Genomic DNA, 16,314 nt, shown 5'->3' on the forward strand with positions numbered 1-16,314 from the left:
ACCATCTGCCTGAGCAAAGGCCAGGTTTGTTTGCTCCCTGCTGGCTGCCGGGGTAGGGCTGTGCTGGGTGTGCCGAAAAGCCCACCCTGACGGCATGTTTGCACAAACAGATGCAGCGGGCTCTCTGTTGACAAGGGTATTTTTAAATCCGCTCCAAACGCTTGTCAAGCCAGCTGTTCTACAAGGCAGTTGAAGGGCATTGCCAAAGCTGAGCGTCAGTAGAGGCAACATACCCAGCGATTTGGAAATAAAGGGTCTCTATTCATAAGAGTTGAGTAAGGCACTTCATGGCCCCAAAGACATGGGGCTGTCTTCTCTGTGCACTCAGAAGAAATAACTCTATTCACTGGCAGACTGGTAGCTCTCCGCAGGAGACCAGCATTGGGGATTTGGGTGGGGTTTGTTTAACTGAGGAGCAGGGCTATGGTGCCGTGACTGAGCTGGTGTCTGCTGTGCAGCCAAAACACTGTTCCTACTTGTCACCTTGGTGGTCAGGTGCTGGTTGTGTCCAACTACTTGTCAAAGATCAACATGCTGGAGGTGCCTACTGGCACGGTGTGGCAGTTAAAATACATGGATTACATTTTTGGCCATGGGACAATGACATTTGGAAATTTCATTCCCAAATCTGTGCTTGGGGGAGAAGCTCTGAAGACAAGCACACCCTATCCCATGGCCCTGTGGGCATCACTACCAAGGTGCAGAACTGGTACACTGAGAGAGAGAGGAGGTTGAGACAGTGTGGGACACCTGGGCATGCCTGATGTGCCACACCACAGCAGGGGTCTGCAGTCTCACAGACAGCGAGGGCAGTGCGGGGCTTTCCTGGGCCAGTGCTCAGCAGCAAAGCCCTCCCAGTGGCTGCCAGTGCCCGTAGGGCGATGGAAACAGCCACTGGGCTCTTGTAGCAGTGGTGACGGTGCAAGGCACACCGCTGTCTCACAGGATGTGCTGGTACCCCACCTGTCCCCGTCCCCAGTACGCCGTCATTACTGAGCCAGATGAGAGGAGCTGCCCGCACGCTGGGCCATGGCTGGCACTACACCCCCAGCACAGGCTGTCCCCGTGCTGCCACTCAGTGCGACACAGCCTAAGGTAGGAAAGGCTATTTTTACCGTGGCTTTGGAAAGCCCCTTACAATCAATGCCAGAGAAAGGAGGTGGGTTGTTTGATTGTTTTTCCTCCTCTCACATTCCTGGAAAGAGGGACCAGCTCAAGGCAGGTGCTGCGGAGCAGGCAGGTGCTGCGGAGTCAGGAGGGTTGGGTTCACTGCCTGCCTCTCACTGGGGTTCTTGGGGGAGCTGGGCCAACTCACAGCCCTGTGAGACGCTTGGCTTAGAGCTGTACCATGTGACCAAACTGCTAACCTTGTTTTGGGTTTCCCCTTAGCCTGATCCCATTGTTGCCTGCCCAGCACCAACTGTGCTCAGAGCTGGCTTGGGCTGCTGGTACCTTATGGCCTCACACATCAGACCCTGAGGAACTGGAGCAACTTTGCTGGAGGCAAGGCTCCCCTTCAGCCTGGGCTGGGATGGCAGGGACTTTAGCTCCTTCTCTTCCCCAGGCCACAGCAGCTCTTGCTTGCAGGGTTGCCTCTCACCATGGGGCTGAATCTCCCACTGGAGGCTCTGGGACACCTTATACTCAGTCCGTGGAAACCTGCATCTTTATGCAAGAACTCTTAGTCAAGGAGTGGGAGAGTTACGTACAATTCCCTTTTATGTCACAGAGACCAAAACCTGTATCCTCTCTGCTTCATAACAACTTTCACTGCCCAGCTTAAGATGTTCTGCAGGAAGGTGCTTTCAGCCAAAATGTTGAAGTGCTTCTGCTTCAGAAAGAAAAAGGAAGCATTTGTTGGCCCAGAGAAAAACCATCTCTACTGACCAAACACCACTGCACCCCTTGGAAAGAGGCCTGGGTTCTCTTAGCCCTGCTCCAATTTCACAAGCAAGAGCAAAGCACGTGCTAGAGAACAAATGGGATCTGGATCTCCTCTCCCTCTTGTGAGTGCTGTTATCGTTAGACAACAGAGGTCCAAGTCATTCTTTCCTTCTCATCTGATCTTGTCTCTGGAGAATGCAGATTAAGAGTCTCAAGTGGTCTTAACGCCCACATTTGTGGAAGGCCAGAGTCCTTGGCCTCTCCCAGGTTCACACCTGCTGCTGTACACGCCAGGACACTCTGGGGAGCCTGTGGCTGCTTCTAATCAGATTTTTCTGATTTCAGCACAAGCTGCCCAAATCCCATGACAGAAGCTTATGGTTCAAAGATTCCTGGCACTCTGCTGAATCAAATAAGGTTTGACATTGCAGGATCATACATTGTTATGTTGCCAGAGATTCATTTGTACAATCCAAACCCCCTGAATGCTGTGTGCGGAATAGAATGGAGAGGCTTCCTTCAGCTTCTTTATCTTTCCAGTTTACAATCTTCTTTCCTGTCTTCACTCTGATGAACCACGTCCCGCAATCACACAGCTCCCTCAGGTAGTAATTTCAGATAAATTGTGAGTTCCTGGTGGGAGCATTCCCTTAGGCAGAAGAACCACCTTGACTGAATTCACCAAAGGAAATTGGGAATTCTATCATTATTTCAAAGTCACATTAGAAAATACCTAATTTTCATTTAATTAGGGATGTGTCCCCACCTGCTGTGAAATATTGTTATGGTGCTTAATTTAATCTTCACCATTTTTTATGCTTTTTATTCTTTCAAAGACCTAAGCAAGTTGAGCTTGGGGAAGACTCAATTACTTTGAGATGCTTTGGCAGTATCTACTGCAGGACCAGCTTCTTGTAAGACAAGCTGCAAGGGCCCTGATATGTGTCATTTTATGTGTAAGACCACTTCTCCCCCCCACCCCCCCGTTGCAGACACACACACAGATCCCCTTTTTCATAAGCCCTCCTTACCACTTACTTTCTCATGTGGTCCAAAGACTTCTTGCCCTGGAAAAGGTTTCCTTTGCAGAGATGGGGCCCATCGCTCTTCCCTGTTGGCCTGACACAGCTCTGCCTACGCAGACACCAGGGTGTAACCTTGCTGCTCGTGTTACTGCCAGGTTTGGATCTCTTCAAGTGCTCCTCTGTGTCCAGACCATGCAGACAAAGCGCTCACAGCGTGACCCCTCACGGAGTCTCTGGGCACCTCTGTGTGGGTCACGCTCACTTTGTCAAGGGCAGGCCTTCCCCAGCAACACACCATTAGACACTTTCTCGTAGCACAGGCTGGAAGCCCAGTGTTCTCATGTGCCTTCAGAGGCTGAGGCAATGGACATGTGCCTCTGTGTTAATCCAGCCCTGGAGACCAGCCGCACCCCAGGAGCTCAGAGCACAGCCAAGCACCCTTCGGATTCAGCTCCAAATCTCAGAGGATCAGACTTAAATGACGGGCTCCGAGAACTGTGATTCCAGAGATGGTCCCTTATCGACCTGCAAGTGACCACTGCCAGCAAACACCACCCGCGGGGTGGGAGTGAGGCTCATGGCCAGTCTAAGCTGGGCTGGGGCTGCCAGGGCTGCAGAGGTGATGTTTCAGAGAGCATTAGCTCCAAAGGCAGTGCTCATCCCTCTCCATCTGCTGAAGCCAGTTGGCAAAGGAGAGAAGGAATTTAGCACTGTATGGAGTCTGGCTATCCAGAACGTCAAGAGGAAAATAAACCCCAGAGACAGAAATAAAGGGTGATCAGTAATCATGCCTTTAATAGCTTGTAAATAATTTTTTTTAAATTCCAGGCAACTAAGATGTACATTTGTTGTGTGTATCTGACATCTGAAAAAAACATGAGACCACAATCTGTTCTGTTTCTTCCCTTTTCTAAAGCACATAAATTAAAGTATCAGTCACCTCAATATACAACAGTTCAATGAAAGAAAAGGGTTTGTTCTGTTTTTACAATTCAGTGTCACCTATTACCTGAAGCATTAGCTAGAGTTTTAGCTAGAAAACTTTCTTACAGCAAATAGGAAAACTCAGAACTTAGGCTGTCCACAAAAATTCAAGAAATTTCCACTCCCTGCTCTCAAACTCCACTTCCTAACAAAGCATCAGAATAACATTTTCCTGTTAGAAAACAAAAGACCCCAAAACCTCTTCAAACACACAAGGAAAACACTGTCTGTACCATAGAGCTTATTAAACTTACAACATAAATGGTGCAACAACCTCCTTTTCTACAACTGTAACACAGAACCTGAATTCATGTCAGGATGAACAAGGACAGAAAATGCCAGACTACGGATGGCCTTTGGTGCCTGGGGCTGCCCAGGGGCCTCCCAGCCTTGGTATGCAGTAAATGCTCTCAGTTGTGACAGCACCTGCAGGCTCAGGGACCTCAACCCATGCAGCAGATCTGGCTGAGGCTTTTTCATTATTCCCTTGCTGAACTCAGCTCAGCCCCAGCTCGCACAGCCAGGACTGGAATTCAGATGGAAGGACACTGAGGACCCTCCTCAGTGCTGAGGCTCAGCCCTTGTCACAATTCAGCCAAGTAGCTCTGGCTATCAGCCAATATTCTTGACTATGGATAGTTTCCATAGGTGTGGGATCACTTTATCGGCAATACAGCACGGCCTTTCATGGAGGGGGGTTGCCCTTGCCTTTTCCCATTACGAGGCATGTGAGCACCATGTACGTGGGGCTGCTCCTCATGGGACTGCTTGGGAGCTGGTAGGAAAAGCCTGTGCTCTAGCACAAGATAGATGACATACAGGGAAATGGGAGTTAGGCAGAAACAGCTCAGATGGCTGATATATCCATCTATCCCTAGCACTGAATAGAAAACCTCTGATCGAGGGGGAGAAAATTATGAAAGAACACAAAATGAAGCAAAAATGTGACCTTTGCTGCTTTTTCATCTTCTGTAGTTTTGACTAAAGAACCTGACCTATAAGTGCAGCTAACTCCAGAGACCAATGTACTCTTTCACAGTCTTGTGTGTGTGTGCAGCGCTAGAACCAAGTCACAACTACAGGTGCAAAGGAACAATGTCACAGTCCTCAGAAGACCTGCTCTGTGCACTTGCCAGAGCTTGAGTTTGCTGATAAAGTTAAGCAAAGAGGTTCATTCTTCTTGAGCACAAAAAAAAATCTGTCAAACCAGCGTCTATTACAGAGAGATTCTAAACTGACATAAATAATTATAGTCTTGATTAAAAATAATATATTATTCTAGATTTTTGGTTTTTTTAGTTCTCATGTAAAACCCCTATACTCTTGACATCTAGGAACAAAGACAAAATAAAAACCAGGCACTTGCTGTGCCTTCTCAAGCACTATTGTGGTGTTTAAGGGACACAGAGGAACTTAACAACTGAGATTAATGCCTACAGTGGAAAACAAGAGGTGTTCTTCATGCCATTGGCTTTTTCAAGTCTCGGATTTGCTTAATCAGGTAGTTCTTCTCATCAGTGAATTGTTCGTCATCCGTCCTTTCTTTCTGGAAATTGCTCAGAAACTCAATTAGCTTGGGTTGGTTTTTCAACAGGATCTCCACAATAGGCTGTGTTTTGTTTGGACTGGCCACAAAAACCTAACATGCAAACAAAATCAAGCACAGAGAGACAGCAAGGGGGTGGGGACACAGAGAGAGACAGAGGAACATCAGTCACAACATCCCCATAAGTTACTTTCTAACAAGTCAGCTGAAGGGTAGCAGGCCGATACTCTACTGCTACTCACCTCCTTCCGAGGCAGAGAGAGAGAGGAATTCAAACATATTGGTTCAAGAGCAAATTGGAAGCAAAACTATGCCCATGTGTGGTATCACTTCCTTTAAATTTTGCTCTTTGTTGATAAAAGCTTTTGACTATAAACCCCGCTGTTGAGAGGGAGCTATCAATTCTCAGCCTCTTCCCACCCGCAAGACAAATACACAGAAATTAATTATCAGGAGAATGGAAAAGCTTTGTGTCAGTATCAATATCATTGCCATATTAAACCAGGCCTAAAATTAGACTTGCCAGCTTTGTTTTGGTTTGGAAAAATATGTCAGAGGCCTCACTTCCCTCTGCCTAATCCATTCATGGGAGCATGGAAATTTACAGCAGCAGGAGCAGGAGGGTTGTGGTGTGCCCAGCACCTTTGCAGACCTTGCTGACCAGAGGAAAGTGGCAATGCAGGAAGGTGACGTGAGACACAGATACTCACCTGGCACAGCCAGCCCAGCAGTGTGGGCTTACTGGCCTTCTTCAATAGTAGGTTTTAAGGATAAATCTACCCATGCTCTGACTTTTCCTCCTGTAATCACTAAAGCTGCGTTTTACAGCTCTGAACATGACCCCTCATGCCACAACACTGTTTCTTTAACATTTTCTCTGGGTTAAGTGCAAACCTAAGGCTAGTTGCAAAGGCCAGTGGTGAAAGGCTCTTTTCAGGGACCTCGGGATGCCACAGAGATGGGATTCTGGGGATGTCGACTAGGAGGGGCAGAGGGGGCACAGCGCTCATGGTAGGAACACACGTGCAGCGCACCCTGGCCACCCTGGGAGCAGCTCCCACATCTGGCTCACACCGAGGTTACCATGGCTGGTCAACAAACACTGCTTGAGCGCTTGTGCAACGACAGAAATAACTCCAGTTATTCTCTACCCGATGAGAAGAAATTAAGGATGGACAGAACTGGAAAGTGTCCAGTTTCCCTCCAAGCCTATCCAAACCAGAATGAAAACAAACATCTGCTGACAGTACAGAATGGCATGTTGTCCTGCCGAGCACAGGAGGCACCACTGCTGGCTCCTGATCTGGGGCTCTTCTGCAGGTCCCTTTGTCTCCACTGAGGTTGTGCCCACAGGAAAACCTGGGCTACATCCAGCCGCTCAGGGTGGAGCTGTGCTACCTGATGAGGATCACACATGCTCTGTCCTGGCAGGCCGTGCTACAGCCTCTTGTCCCTAAGATAACGCCTGGCAAAGCACGGGGGAGGGTTCAGACTGGACCCACCATTAGGCTTCATGCTCCAAAATCAGAGGATGTTATACAAGTGGTGGGGAAAGTGCCACATCAGGGGAACGTGTGGAAGGAGTGATGTTCAACACACACCAACAGCACCCCACTGAGTACTTCTGCCCAAACAGGAAGCTAAAAGTACTTTTTTATTTCACAAAGGTGAGACAAAGCATCTGCTCTTAAACCTTGGCATCCTGATGCCAGAATAGTCTTAATCTCTGTCTATGCTTTTGTCTCCTCTGGATCCCTCCTCCTCAGGCTGCTCCTAGGAGTCCCTGCCACAAGGTACTTTGCCCTCTGCTCTGCAGAAAGAGCTGCAATCTCTGCCATGCTGGCTGAACACTCCCCAAGTGTATTACAGTTTTCCTTGATCTAGTGGCCAGGCCATGGTCCCAGTGACAGTACACTATCTCCAGCTATTCACACCAGCCTTTACCTTGCCCTTCCCTAATTACCCTGAGCTATCATCCTAAATAATTCCTTTTTATTCCCACTTGCCACCTAAAACTTCCCAAGTGCAGCACTAACAGCCTCCACTCTCAAGGATCCCCTCTGAGCAGCCACTTTCCTGCACGATGCCCAACGTACTCACAGGGCAGCCTCATACCAGGGCCACATCTGCCTGTGGGTAGGATGGCCAGTTCACAGCTCTCACCACACTTGAGGGACTCTCAACAGCTGCTGCATCTGAGAGCAGCATCTCCTCCTTTGCAAATAACTTTGATACACTGTTGTTGATGCACTGGTTCCCCTAAGGCTGGGAGAAAAAGGGTTTGGGGAGGTAAATCACTACTGAAGGTACTTTACAGCTTTCCAGTCTGTGCTTTATCTAGGAAACATGAATCTTGAGATCTCACACAAGATTCAGGAACAGAAGGATGTTTGGCTCTGGATGAGGCTGCAGCACTTCATGCTCTCAGCTGGAGCAGCCCCAGGAAGCAGCTCTCTGTGTGCTGACCTACAGCAGGTGATCATGCTGATGGAAGCTGGATACTTCCAGGATTTGGACTATGATAAGCCCCTAGTCATCTGGATGAACTGCCTTGGGGAAAACGCACGATATAAGCCTACAGACAGGGATTTACAGATCTTCCTAAGAAATTTTTATTTTGCAGTTCAGTTCCCCCTTGGTGACAAGGAGAAGAAACCTTTAAATACACAGTCAGGTCCCACATGTTCAGAAATCATCTGATGACAATGCAAATGGAAGCTATCAAAGGCCTGACCTTGAAGTGCTGAACATCTTCCTTCAATGAATATTAGGCCTTCCTAATATTTGTCTGAAGGATGACTCTCAAAATGAAGAAATCTAAATGATTCTTCTTGTAAAAGGTCTCTGCTCTGCAAACAGAACTGGAAGGTTGGTGGTAAACCTAGTAAATAGCATTTCATATTGGTCCTACCACTGGTATTACCATAGCAAATAACAAAGAACTTAGTTTAATAGAAGCCATCACATCCTGTTTATCTTCCTGCTCAATTATTTATAGATTACAATCTTCCCCTTGCAAAACTGGCAAAGTGAACATTCAAACAAAGACCATCTCAACTGCCAGTCTTGCTCAGTGTCAACAGGGACTCGTAAAGCGAGAATATTCAAGGACCAGAAAATTCCTGAAATGTTATTCAATACTTTGGCTAAGCAAACAAAATCAGTTCTGCCAGTATCAACTGACCAGTTTCACAGAGCCCAGGAGTAGGACCACCACAAGAGTTTATGTTAGGAAGAGTCGCCCTCATTCAGAAGTCTGTATTGTCATAGAGAAGGAGATCAATCCCTAAAACCAGAAACATTATTAATGCTGTCTGGAACTTTTCAACTAAAACGAAGTTGGATCAAACCACAGAGAACTTTGTTTAACCTGTGTTTTTATTATCAAAGGATGTATGTTCTAGAGCACCAAATTCAGATAGATGAGAGAGACAGAGACCCAAAATAAAGACAGTACCCATATAAAAATTCTAACTCTAAATATTGCTGTCTCAACACAGAGACAGCTCCATTTCATAAGTGTTTGCAAAAGGCCTGGAATGAAAAGCAACTCTGAAGCTTCAAAAGTTGTCCAAACTGTTGCAACTGTTGCTACCTTCTCCATTAGAAGTCCTAATGTATTTCTTCAAACAAACATCAAAATTACTTAATTAGAGAATTTGACCTTATTTCCTTGCAATTAATAGCCAGGCATTACCACCCTCTGGGACAACAGCAGAGCAAAAGTGATTACAGAGGTTGGATGCCCTGGACCGAGTATTTTAAGACTTACCCTGGGGTCATGCACAGTGTTGCTGTCAGGACACTGCGCACACAAAACACACACTGTTCATGCTGCTTATAGCACAATGCTTCACATAATAATCCCTGCCCTTTAGAGTATCCAGCTGAGAAACAGAGAGGACACATCCCCACAAACACAGCCTCAGCTTCATACCAAGAGCTAACTGTCACTATGGTCAAATTATGTGAGGCCATTTGCAGAGCAAGCTGCAGGAGGTAGCTCGTAATGTGCATGAAAGAGAATGGAAAAATGAAACTGAGGTCACAAAACACAGTGTACCCATTCTATTTTTAGATTTAAACTGTAAAATGTATCTTGCTAAATGTGTCCTTAAGAACAAGAAAGTTGCATAATCCCAGCTCACTGCTACAGGGTGTTTTCCTCAAAATCAGCAAATTGTTTAAGTGAAATCCAGGAGAGCTGTTCCTAGCCTTTGTTTGTGAATATGTGAGATCAAAGGAATACCTGCACCATGTTCACATACATCTGAAAGATACGGCCTCCCCTACAGACAGGCAAACTCAAAGTAGGCTCCACTAATGAAACACATCACAAACCCCTCACAGGAGCTGGACAGCCCTTCCCAATATTTGATCCCCAGAATGTGTGCACTCGGGACTGACATCTATCCACTGAAATCACTGCAGAGAAAAACCAGTGACTCTTCAAGCCTACAATTCTAACTGATCCCCTTGGATTATTTATGAAGGAGGAGGGAAGGGGTGAGGTGTGTTAGCTTTTCCTCGTGATTAAATACTGGGTAATCCTTTTGCATACCGTTGTCTGGGACATCCAGTTTTACAAAGCAGCTGCAGACCTTTAGGATGGTGCTGCAAGGTGGAAGGTCCATTTTTTTCAGGCAAAAGGAAGAGGAGGGGCTGGAGTTAGGAGGAAGATCAACCATCTCCTAAGTGGAGAATGGAAAGAGGCACTGCAAGTGGGCACTCTGTCTTCATTTTTCCACTCACAGTAGGTTGGATGAATGAAATATTCTCAGATCTTGGGGATACTGGCATTTTCAACCACAAAATGTTCCTGCAAAATAAGTTTGCACTACAAGTGCTCATCACTTTAATCTCTATTTTACCGTTTCAAATCTGCAATAATTAGAAATTGCCTCAGGGAGTAAGAGTCATAAGCCTTTTTTTTGGGTCAGCTGGGGCATGGGAGTGTTGGAATCTGGATGCTTACAAAGCAAAAACATTTCATTTCAACTGTGTCTAACTGGTGAAACATCTAAATCAGGTAATTTAAACCCAAATCTTTTGGCAGCTCAGACAGAGCAGCAAGTATCCACTTCTCTGCAGAGCTTTGATTCCAAATCACTGTGGTTAGCCTACTGTAATTTCATCCAGGACTGCATAGGTATTTTGCAAGCATAATTTAAAAATGCAGGCACAGTTTAAAATTGATGAGATTAGAAGCTGAGGACAAGATTCCTCTCCCAGTTACATTAACATGGAATTATTACAGCTGACAAGAGAACCAGGCTGAGGGACACAAACCCAGCAACAGGAGACAGGGACACTGCAGAACAGGCACAAACAGCCTTAAATACTTAAGGATTTCAGTGGTTCTCAAGAAGTTAGAACTCAATTTAAGAAGTGAAATTAGAGGGAAAAGAGCTTCTCTGACCGCCTCTACAAAGCTCATTCACAGTGTAATTTTCTGTAACATACCCTGTAATGACCCACCCCCTGGTGAGGACCTGGAGGCTGCTACATCCAGGGATCCCAGATCCTCAGTTAGGAGGATCCTAAAAGGAGAGCTGCTGCACCTCCACAGTTACTCTATAGTGTCGTGCTGGTGCTTGTGAACGAGCAATTTCCAGCTGATCAGGTTCTGCTCTGAGTCTGCAGCTCCCCCCCCCCTCCCAGTGGGCACTGTGTGTGTGAGGCAGTGTGAGAAATGCCATGGGAATGCCTTGGCCCTGCTGAAATGCTGCTGACTGGTACCACTGGAAAAGACCAACAAAATTTTATGGAGGTATCTGAGGACAAAGTTTGACCCTTTGAACTCAAGAGATACAACACCACTGCTGCTCATGGTTTGTTTTGCTGGCACTCCAAGGTCCAACCATTATGTCCACATGGCAGCAACTGCAAGTGGTCAAGCAAGGATGAGCCTGCAATATCCCCACTCTAACTGGAAATAGGAATGCAACATATTGGAAAGGAGGAATGGGAAGGCAGAATGGGGGGAACAGCAATGTGTGCCATGGTTGCACACTGGAATTCTTTCACATTATTCCAAGTCCTCTTGAATGCCTCCTAAAATAAGTGAAATCAGCAATTCCCAAGGAATTCAGGAACAGCAACTCACTTCTTTCATAAATAAAAATCTTGCTTTTATTCACAGACTGGCTAAGAAAGCCCAATCCTCTGATACCTCCTCCCCATTGGCATCTCAAAGGCTGCAAGTGTCTGGAGCCAGACTGCTCACTTATCTTGGAGCCACACACCTCCTGATAAGGAGGAGGAGATAAGGAGGAGGAGTACAAGTTACTCACAGTGGCTTAGTTGACTGGAGGAAGTCAGCAAGGGAACAGCTTACCAAGCTGCTTATTTCACAAAAGGAATTTTTTTTAAATCCTCCTTGAAGCTTTTTTTTTCCTTTTAGAAAACTAAAAGCTTTTTGGAGAAGCTGCACATTCTCTAAGTCTCCACACTGAAGATCTGAAAGTTTTTTTTCCAAATCAGAAATGGCATAAGTATAAAACTCAACGAAACACCCTGAATTTGTGGAGGGTGATGTAACCTCTTTCCACAGTCATTTGGTGTTATCTGGTATTTTTCTTAGCCAACTTAGGGAAGGGATATCCTTAGAGGCTCAAAATTCTTCTGATAATCATTAACAACTCTATTTATAGTTTGAAATTAACATGTTCATTCCAAATTAAGAGTTAGTTTTGCATAACAATCTGACTCACTCTCTGTCCCAGAGCAGAGAACTCTTTTGATAAGAAAATGGTAAACTTCTAACTTATTAACATTAATCATCATGAAAAAAGGGACACTGGTTGGATCTGGTAATTGTTTAACACTGCATTAATGTCACCGCAAAATGATGGAAGGATTAAACTCATTTCAAGCTCAGATTTACCAAGCCTTTTCAATACCTTTAGAAGCAACTTGTGTTTGCCCTGATGCCCAGCACCAGCACCATCTACTTTTAATCTTAATGTAGAGTTTTAAGACCTTTTTTTTTTATCTTTACCCAGAATCACATGGTAAAATGATCCAGGAGTTGGGAGAAGGTCCCCTGGATACTACCTAGAAGTTGTATAATTTGTTACCTGTAGCTCATGGCTACTTGACTGACTACTGCCAGCTCAAACCAAAAAAAATGCTGCTTTAGGTCTCACCTGAAGGCAGGCAAACAGATATCAGAGGGTGAGTGATAGAAAGGTTTTCAATTATGACATTCTCAAATGCTAGAAGTGACTGTAAACTCCAACCTTTGCCTTACTTTTTTGGACTTCTCATCCAGCTTGAAAGACACTTTTAGGAGGAGAAGAGAAAGTCTGACACCTCTACAACTCATACTGGCTCACCTTGAACACATGGAATGCTTCAAACTGAATGTTGGGGCTTTTATCTCGCAGCAAGTTCATCATCAGCTTCAGGTTTTCTGGTTTGCTGATGTATTTCGTCATGATGGCAAAGTTGTGTCGGTCCAGAATCAGTTCACCCAGAAGCTTTAAGCACAATTAGAAAAAACCACATTTTTTTTCAGTTCACCGCATCATTTTTGAACACAAAGAAAGCAGCAGCCTATTTCAATGTTTGCTTAAGAGGTTTCAATGTCACTACCTTTAAACAAAAATAAAAGGAACTAGACTTCTTATCGTGCAGTGGGTTACTTAATGCCCAATAATGCTCATCTTCTAAATACTACAGAGAGGGATCCTGTGTATAGGCTGGGTGTAATGGGAGCTGGTGTGAGCAGTTAGGACAGAAGCAAGTGTAGTACAGCTGTCCCACAAAGATACCTTCATTTCATTCCCGGGTTACATTCACACCCCCCTCTGCTTCCATGTGCAGGCCATGTCACACCTGGTGCACCAGAGACTGCCATGTTACTCCCAAGTTCATTGTAACCCACGTTCTGAACCAAAGCATAGATCTGAGGTCAGAGGAAAAGGGATAGTGCTTGTTCCACAGAAATGGCCCAATGCTTCACCAGAGGTCCAGGAAAGAAAAGACACAGTGAGCTCCTGTGCATTTCAGGAAGAGCATCATAAGCCCTTAGTTCTTCCTTTGATAGAAAAATGGCTGCTCCATCACCATACATGCACCTTGATATTCTGCATAACACAGAGTACAAATTTAGGAGGAAAGTGCTGAGAGATTTTACCTTCAAAGATTGTCTCTTTGTTACGTAATTCTCAGAATGAAGGAGTTTTTCATAATCCTCAAAGATCTAGAGTAACAAGAAAACACAAATGCATCAGATTCATGTGCATCCTTCCTTCTCTTGGTCCTTCTCACCTCAGAGGAGCAGCAGAGGCTGCAGCAGTGCCACCCTCTAACACTTCACTGCAATGCCAGGCCCAGCTCTTGTGGCCTTTTCTCTTGGTTGGTTATCATGCAGTGAATTAACACCCAGGAACACTCCTCTTCCAAGTGTTGCAGAGGGAGAATACCACATATGGACTGGATGGAACAGGGGCCAGTGTGAGCCAACTGGGACAGAAGTAAGCCAGTGCCTGGACAGCCTTCTCCTACAGAAGGGTGACTCTGCTGCAAGGACACGTGGGCCCAGCACATAACATCCACTCACTCATATCGTGGTCGTGCCTGGCTGTGTGACTTAATACAACACCCCAAAATGATGATGGTGCATCCCAAATGCTCCTTTTGTGAGGTGTCACCTCGCCTGCCTTCAGCACCCTCACTCATTAAAGCTGTTTGCCCAGCAAGGGTCATTAGGAGCAAAGTGTGTGCTGGATTTTGCAGGGATGGTCCAAGGGAACCTGGTGGTCAAGCAGACTGAGAGAGAAGGCTGCAGTATGTTCAAACCATCTACCAAACAAGCGGGAAAAATCAACACTGCGGTCCAATAGTCACCAAAAAAACCCCAAACCTCGCTTAGGCAATTAATACTTAAAAATTTTAAATGTTAAATAAATGTAGAATGGGGACTGTTCCAGTGCAGTGCTTCAGTATTAAGAGAAAAGATTAGCAGAGACACTTGTTTTGCTCCAGCTAAGCTGCATTTGTGACTCAGCAATAATAAGCCTGCTCTTCATTACCTTCATGGTAACCAGAATGAAAGAAATTTGTCTTTTCATTTTGGCAATGAAATAAAGAATACCTCAGGTAACATGAAAACATAACCCACAGTCTAATTCCATGATCTGTATCGGTCCAATTTTAGTTTAATCCAATGGAATTTTTCTGACCCATATTTGGTCCAAAATGGAGCCAAAAAATCAAAGTGAAAAACAGCAGCTAACCAAGGGACTAATCGCCTTAGGAAGATAATAGGAATACTCAGACCTCAGTCCCTCATTTAGGTACATGTAACTTCCAGTAATGCTAAACCATTTTTCAGTAACTCTTCTTCTCTGTCCCAAAGTACAATAAATAACACCAGTATGGCCAATCAGTACTGGGGTGTCACAAAACTGTTTAAAACTATGCACAAATTTCCCCCCATGATCTGTTTACATGCGAAGTTTCAGTTCCATTCACACGTGAGGAGATCCGATGCACACAGCAAGGAATAAAACTTGCTTTTAAACTATGAGTTCTCCTGAAACCTTGCTCTGTGTCGCAGGTGTGTGCAGAGGGGGTACCTGCATTTCACATGCCAGGCGTGGATTCTGCTCCAGTACAAAGCAGTGTTTGGTTTTGCAGCCCTGTGTGAGGAGTTGATGTGGATCAAAAACCCCCTGTGTGTTTTTTTCCAGCCAAGCATAAATAGATTTTTTTAGTGTCTTTCAGCATTGATACTTACTACATCATAATTTTGTTCCAGAAATTCTGCCACCAACAATTTGTGTCGTGTTAACAGGTCCTGGGGAAGAACAGAGAAAGGTTACCTGAGAGAGCAAGCTCCTTTGGTTGTCCCTTGATTCTCAAATGTCTTTCAGCACTTTTGACCAGAAGCATTTACAACATGATTTCTACAGACAATACTACATTCATTTTGTTTTTAGTAGGACTTCAGGGAGAACTCAGTTAATGTAATGCTAACAGAATCAATATAGAACTATTCTAGTACTCTTTCTTTTTATTCCTGTTTCCCTCCCACCTTTTCTTGTTATTGACAGGTCCTAGTGCACAGTACTCACATTAAACAGGGATGGGGAAATGGAATAAAGTAAATTAATCCTTTATGGAGGATGAGCTATGATCTCCAAGCCAAAAGTGATCTACATGCTGGGAATGACACTAAGCCTGAACTGCTCTTGCTCACCTCCAAGAATACGACAAGGAATACTCAAATTCAAGCACTGTATATACATTTCACTATTTAATAATGAAACCTAGGCACCAATCTAAGCTAAGCCATCCAGGCTCCCTCCACCTCCACTTCTTTCCCAGGAAAGGGTCTCAGGTAAGTGGGATGAGTCCCTTCTGTAGAGCTTTTTCTGCCTAAGGTTGGCTTTCTGACACAAAGCAGTATCAGACCTTTCAGACAGCTGGACAGGCTGCCTCCCATTCTAAAAGGCCAACTAATTCAAACTTAAAAAACCTCTCCCACAGAATGGGGATGCTGGTGCTCAGCGACAGAGATGTAAATATTCAGCTCCACAAGAAATTGAGTCTTTTTACTGGATGAATAGCTATGAAATGGGGTGGCCAGTGTGAGGCATTTAAGTATGATTTTTATCTTACTGCTTCTTTTAAAACACAACATTGATCACAATAAATGCCTGATGAAGTCCATTCAAATTGGTATTTTTCAGTTAATCAGTTTCTGCTCCTTTTCATTATCTTTTTCATGCTTTCCCTACCCAGGCAGAGACTGAAGCTGATGAGGAACTCAAGCAGATGCACAGACACATCCTCACAAATAAAAGAAATCCTTTACATACTAATCCTTTAATTTATTTTTACCATCAATTATAAGAGGAAAGCAGA

General features: G+C 45.0%; 1 protein-coding gene across 4 annotated transcripts in view; it reads right to left on the minus strand.

Annotated features, from left to right (window-relative positions):
* Positions 1–3,677: 3,677 nt before the first annotated feature.
* Positions 3,678–16,314, minus strand: part of CAB39L (calcium binding protein 39 like) — a 59,983-nt gene continuing 47,346 nt past the window's right edge. For all 4 annotated transcript variants that reach the window (XM_042014373.1, XM_042014375.1, XM_042014371.1 and 1 more), the window contains exons 6-9: positions 15,185–15,244; positions 13,580–13,645; positions 12,777–12,920; positions 3,678–5,532 (exon numbers count right to left, since the gene is read on the minus strand). In XM_042014373.1, coding sequence (XP_041870307.1) covers positions 5,353–5,532; positions 12,777–12,920; positions 13,580–13,645; positions 15,185–15,244 — 450 coding nt within the window. In that variant the 3' untranslated portion in view covers positions 3,678–5,352. The remainder of the gene's footprint in view (positions 5,533–12,776; positions 12,921–13,579; positions 13,646–15,184; positions 15,245–16,314) is intronic.

The sequence above is a fragment of the Corvus kubaryi genome, unplaced genomic scaffold (genome assembly GCF_017639235.1).
Source record: "Corvus kubaryi isolate FWS band 111438036 unplaced genomic scaffold, C.kubaryi_AGA036_p1.0 split1-65, whole genome shotgun sequence".
NCBI classification, from domain to species: domain Eukaryota; kingdom Metazoa; phylum Chordata; class Aves; order Passeriformes; family Corvidae; genus Corvus; species Corvus kubaryi.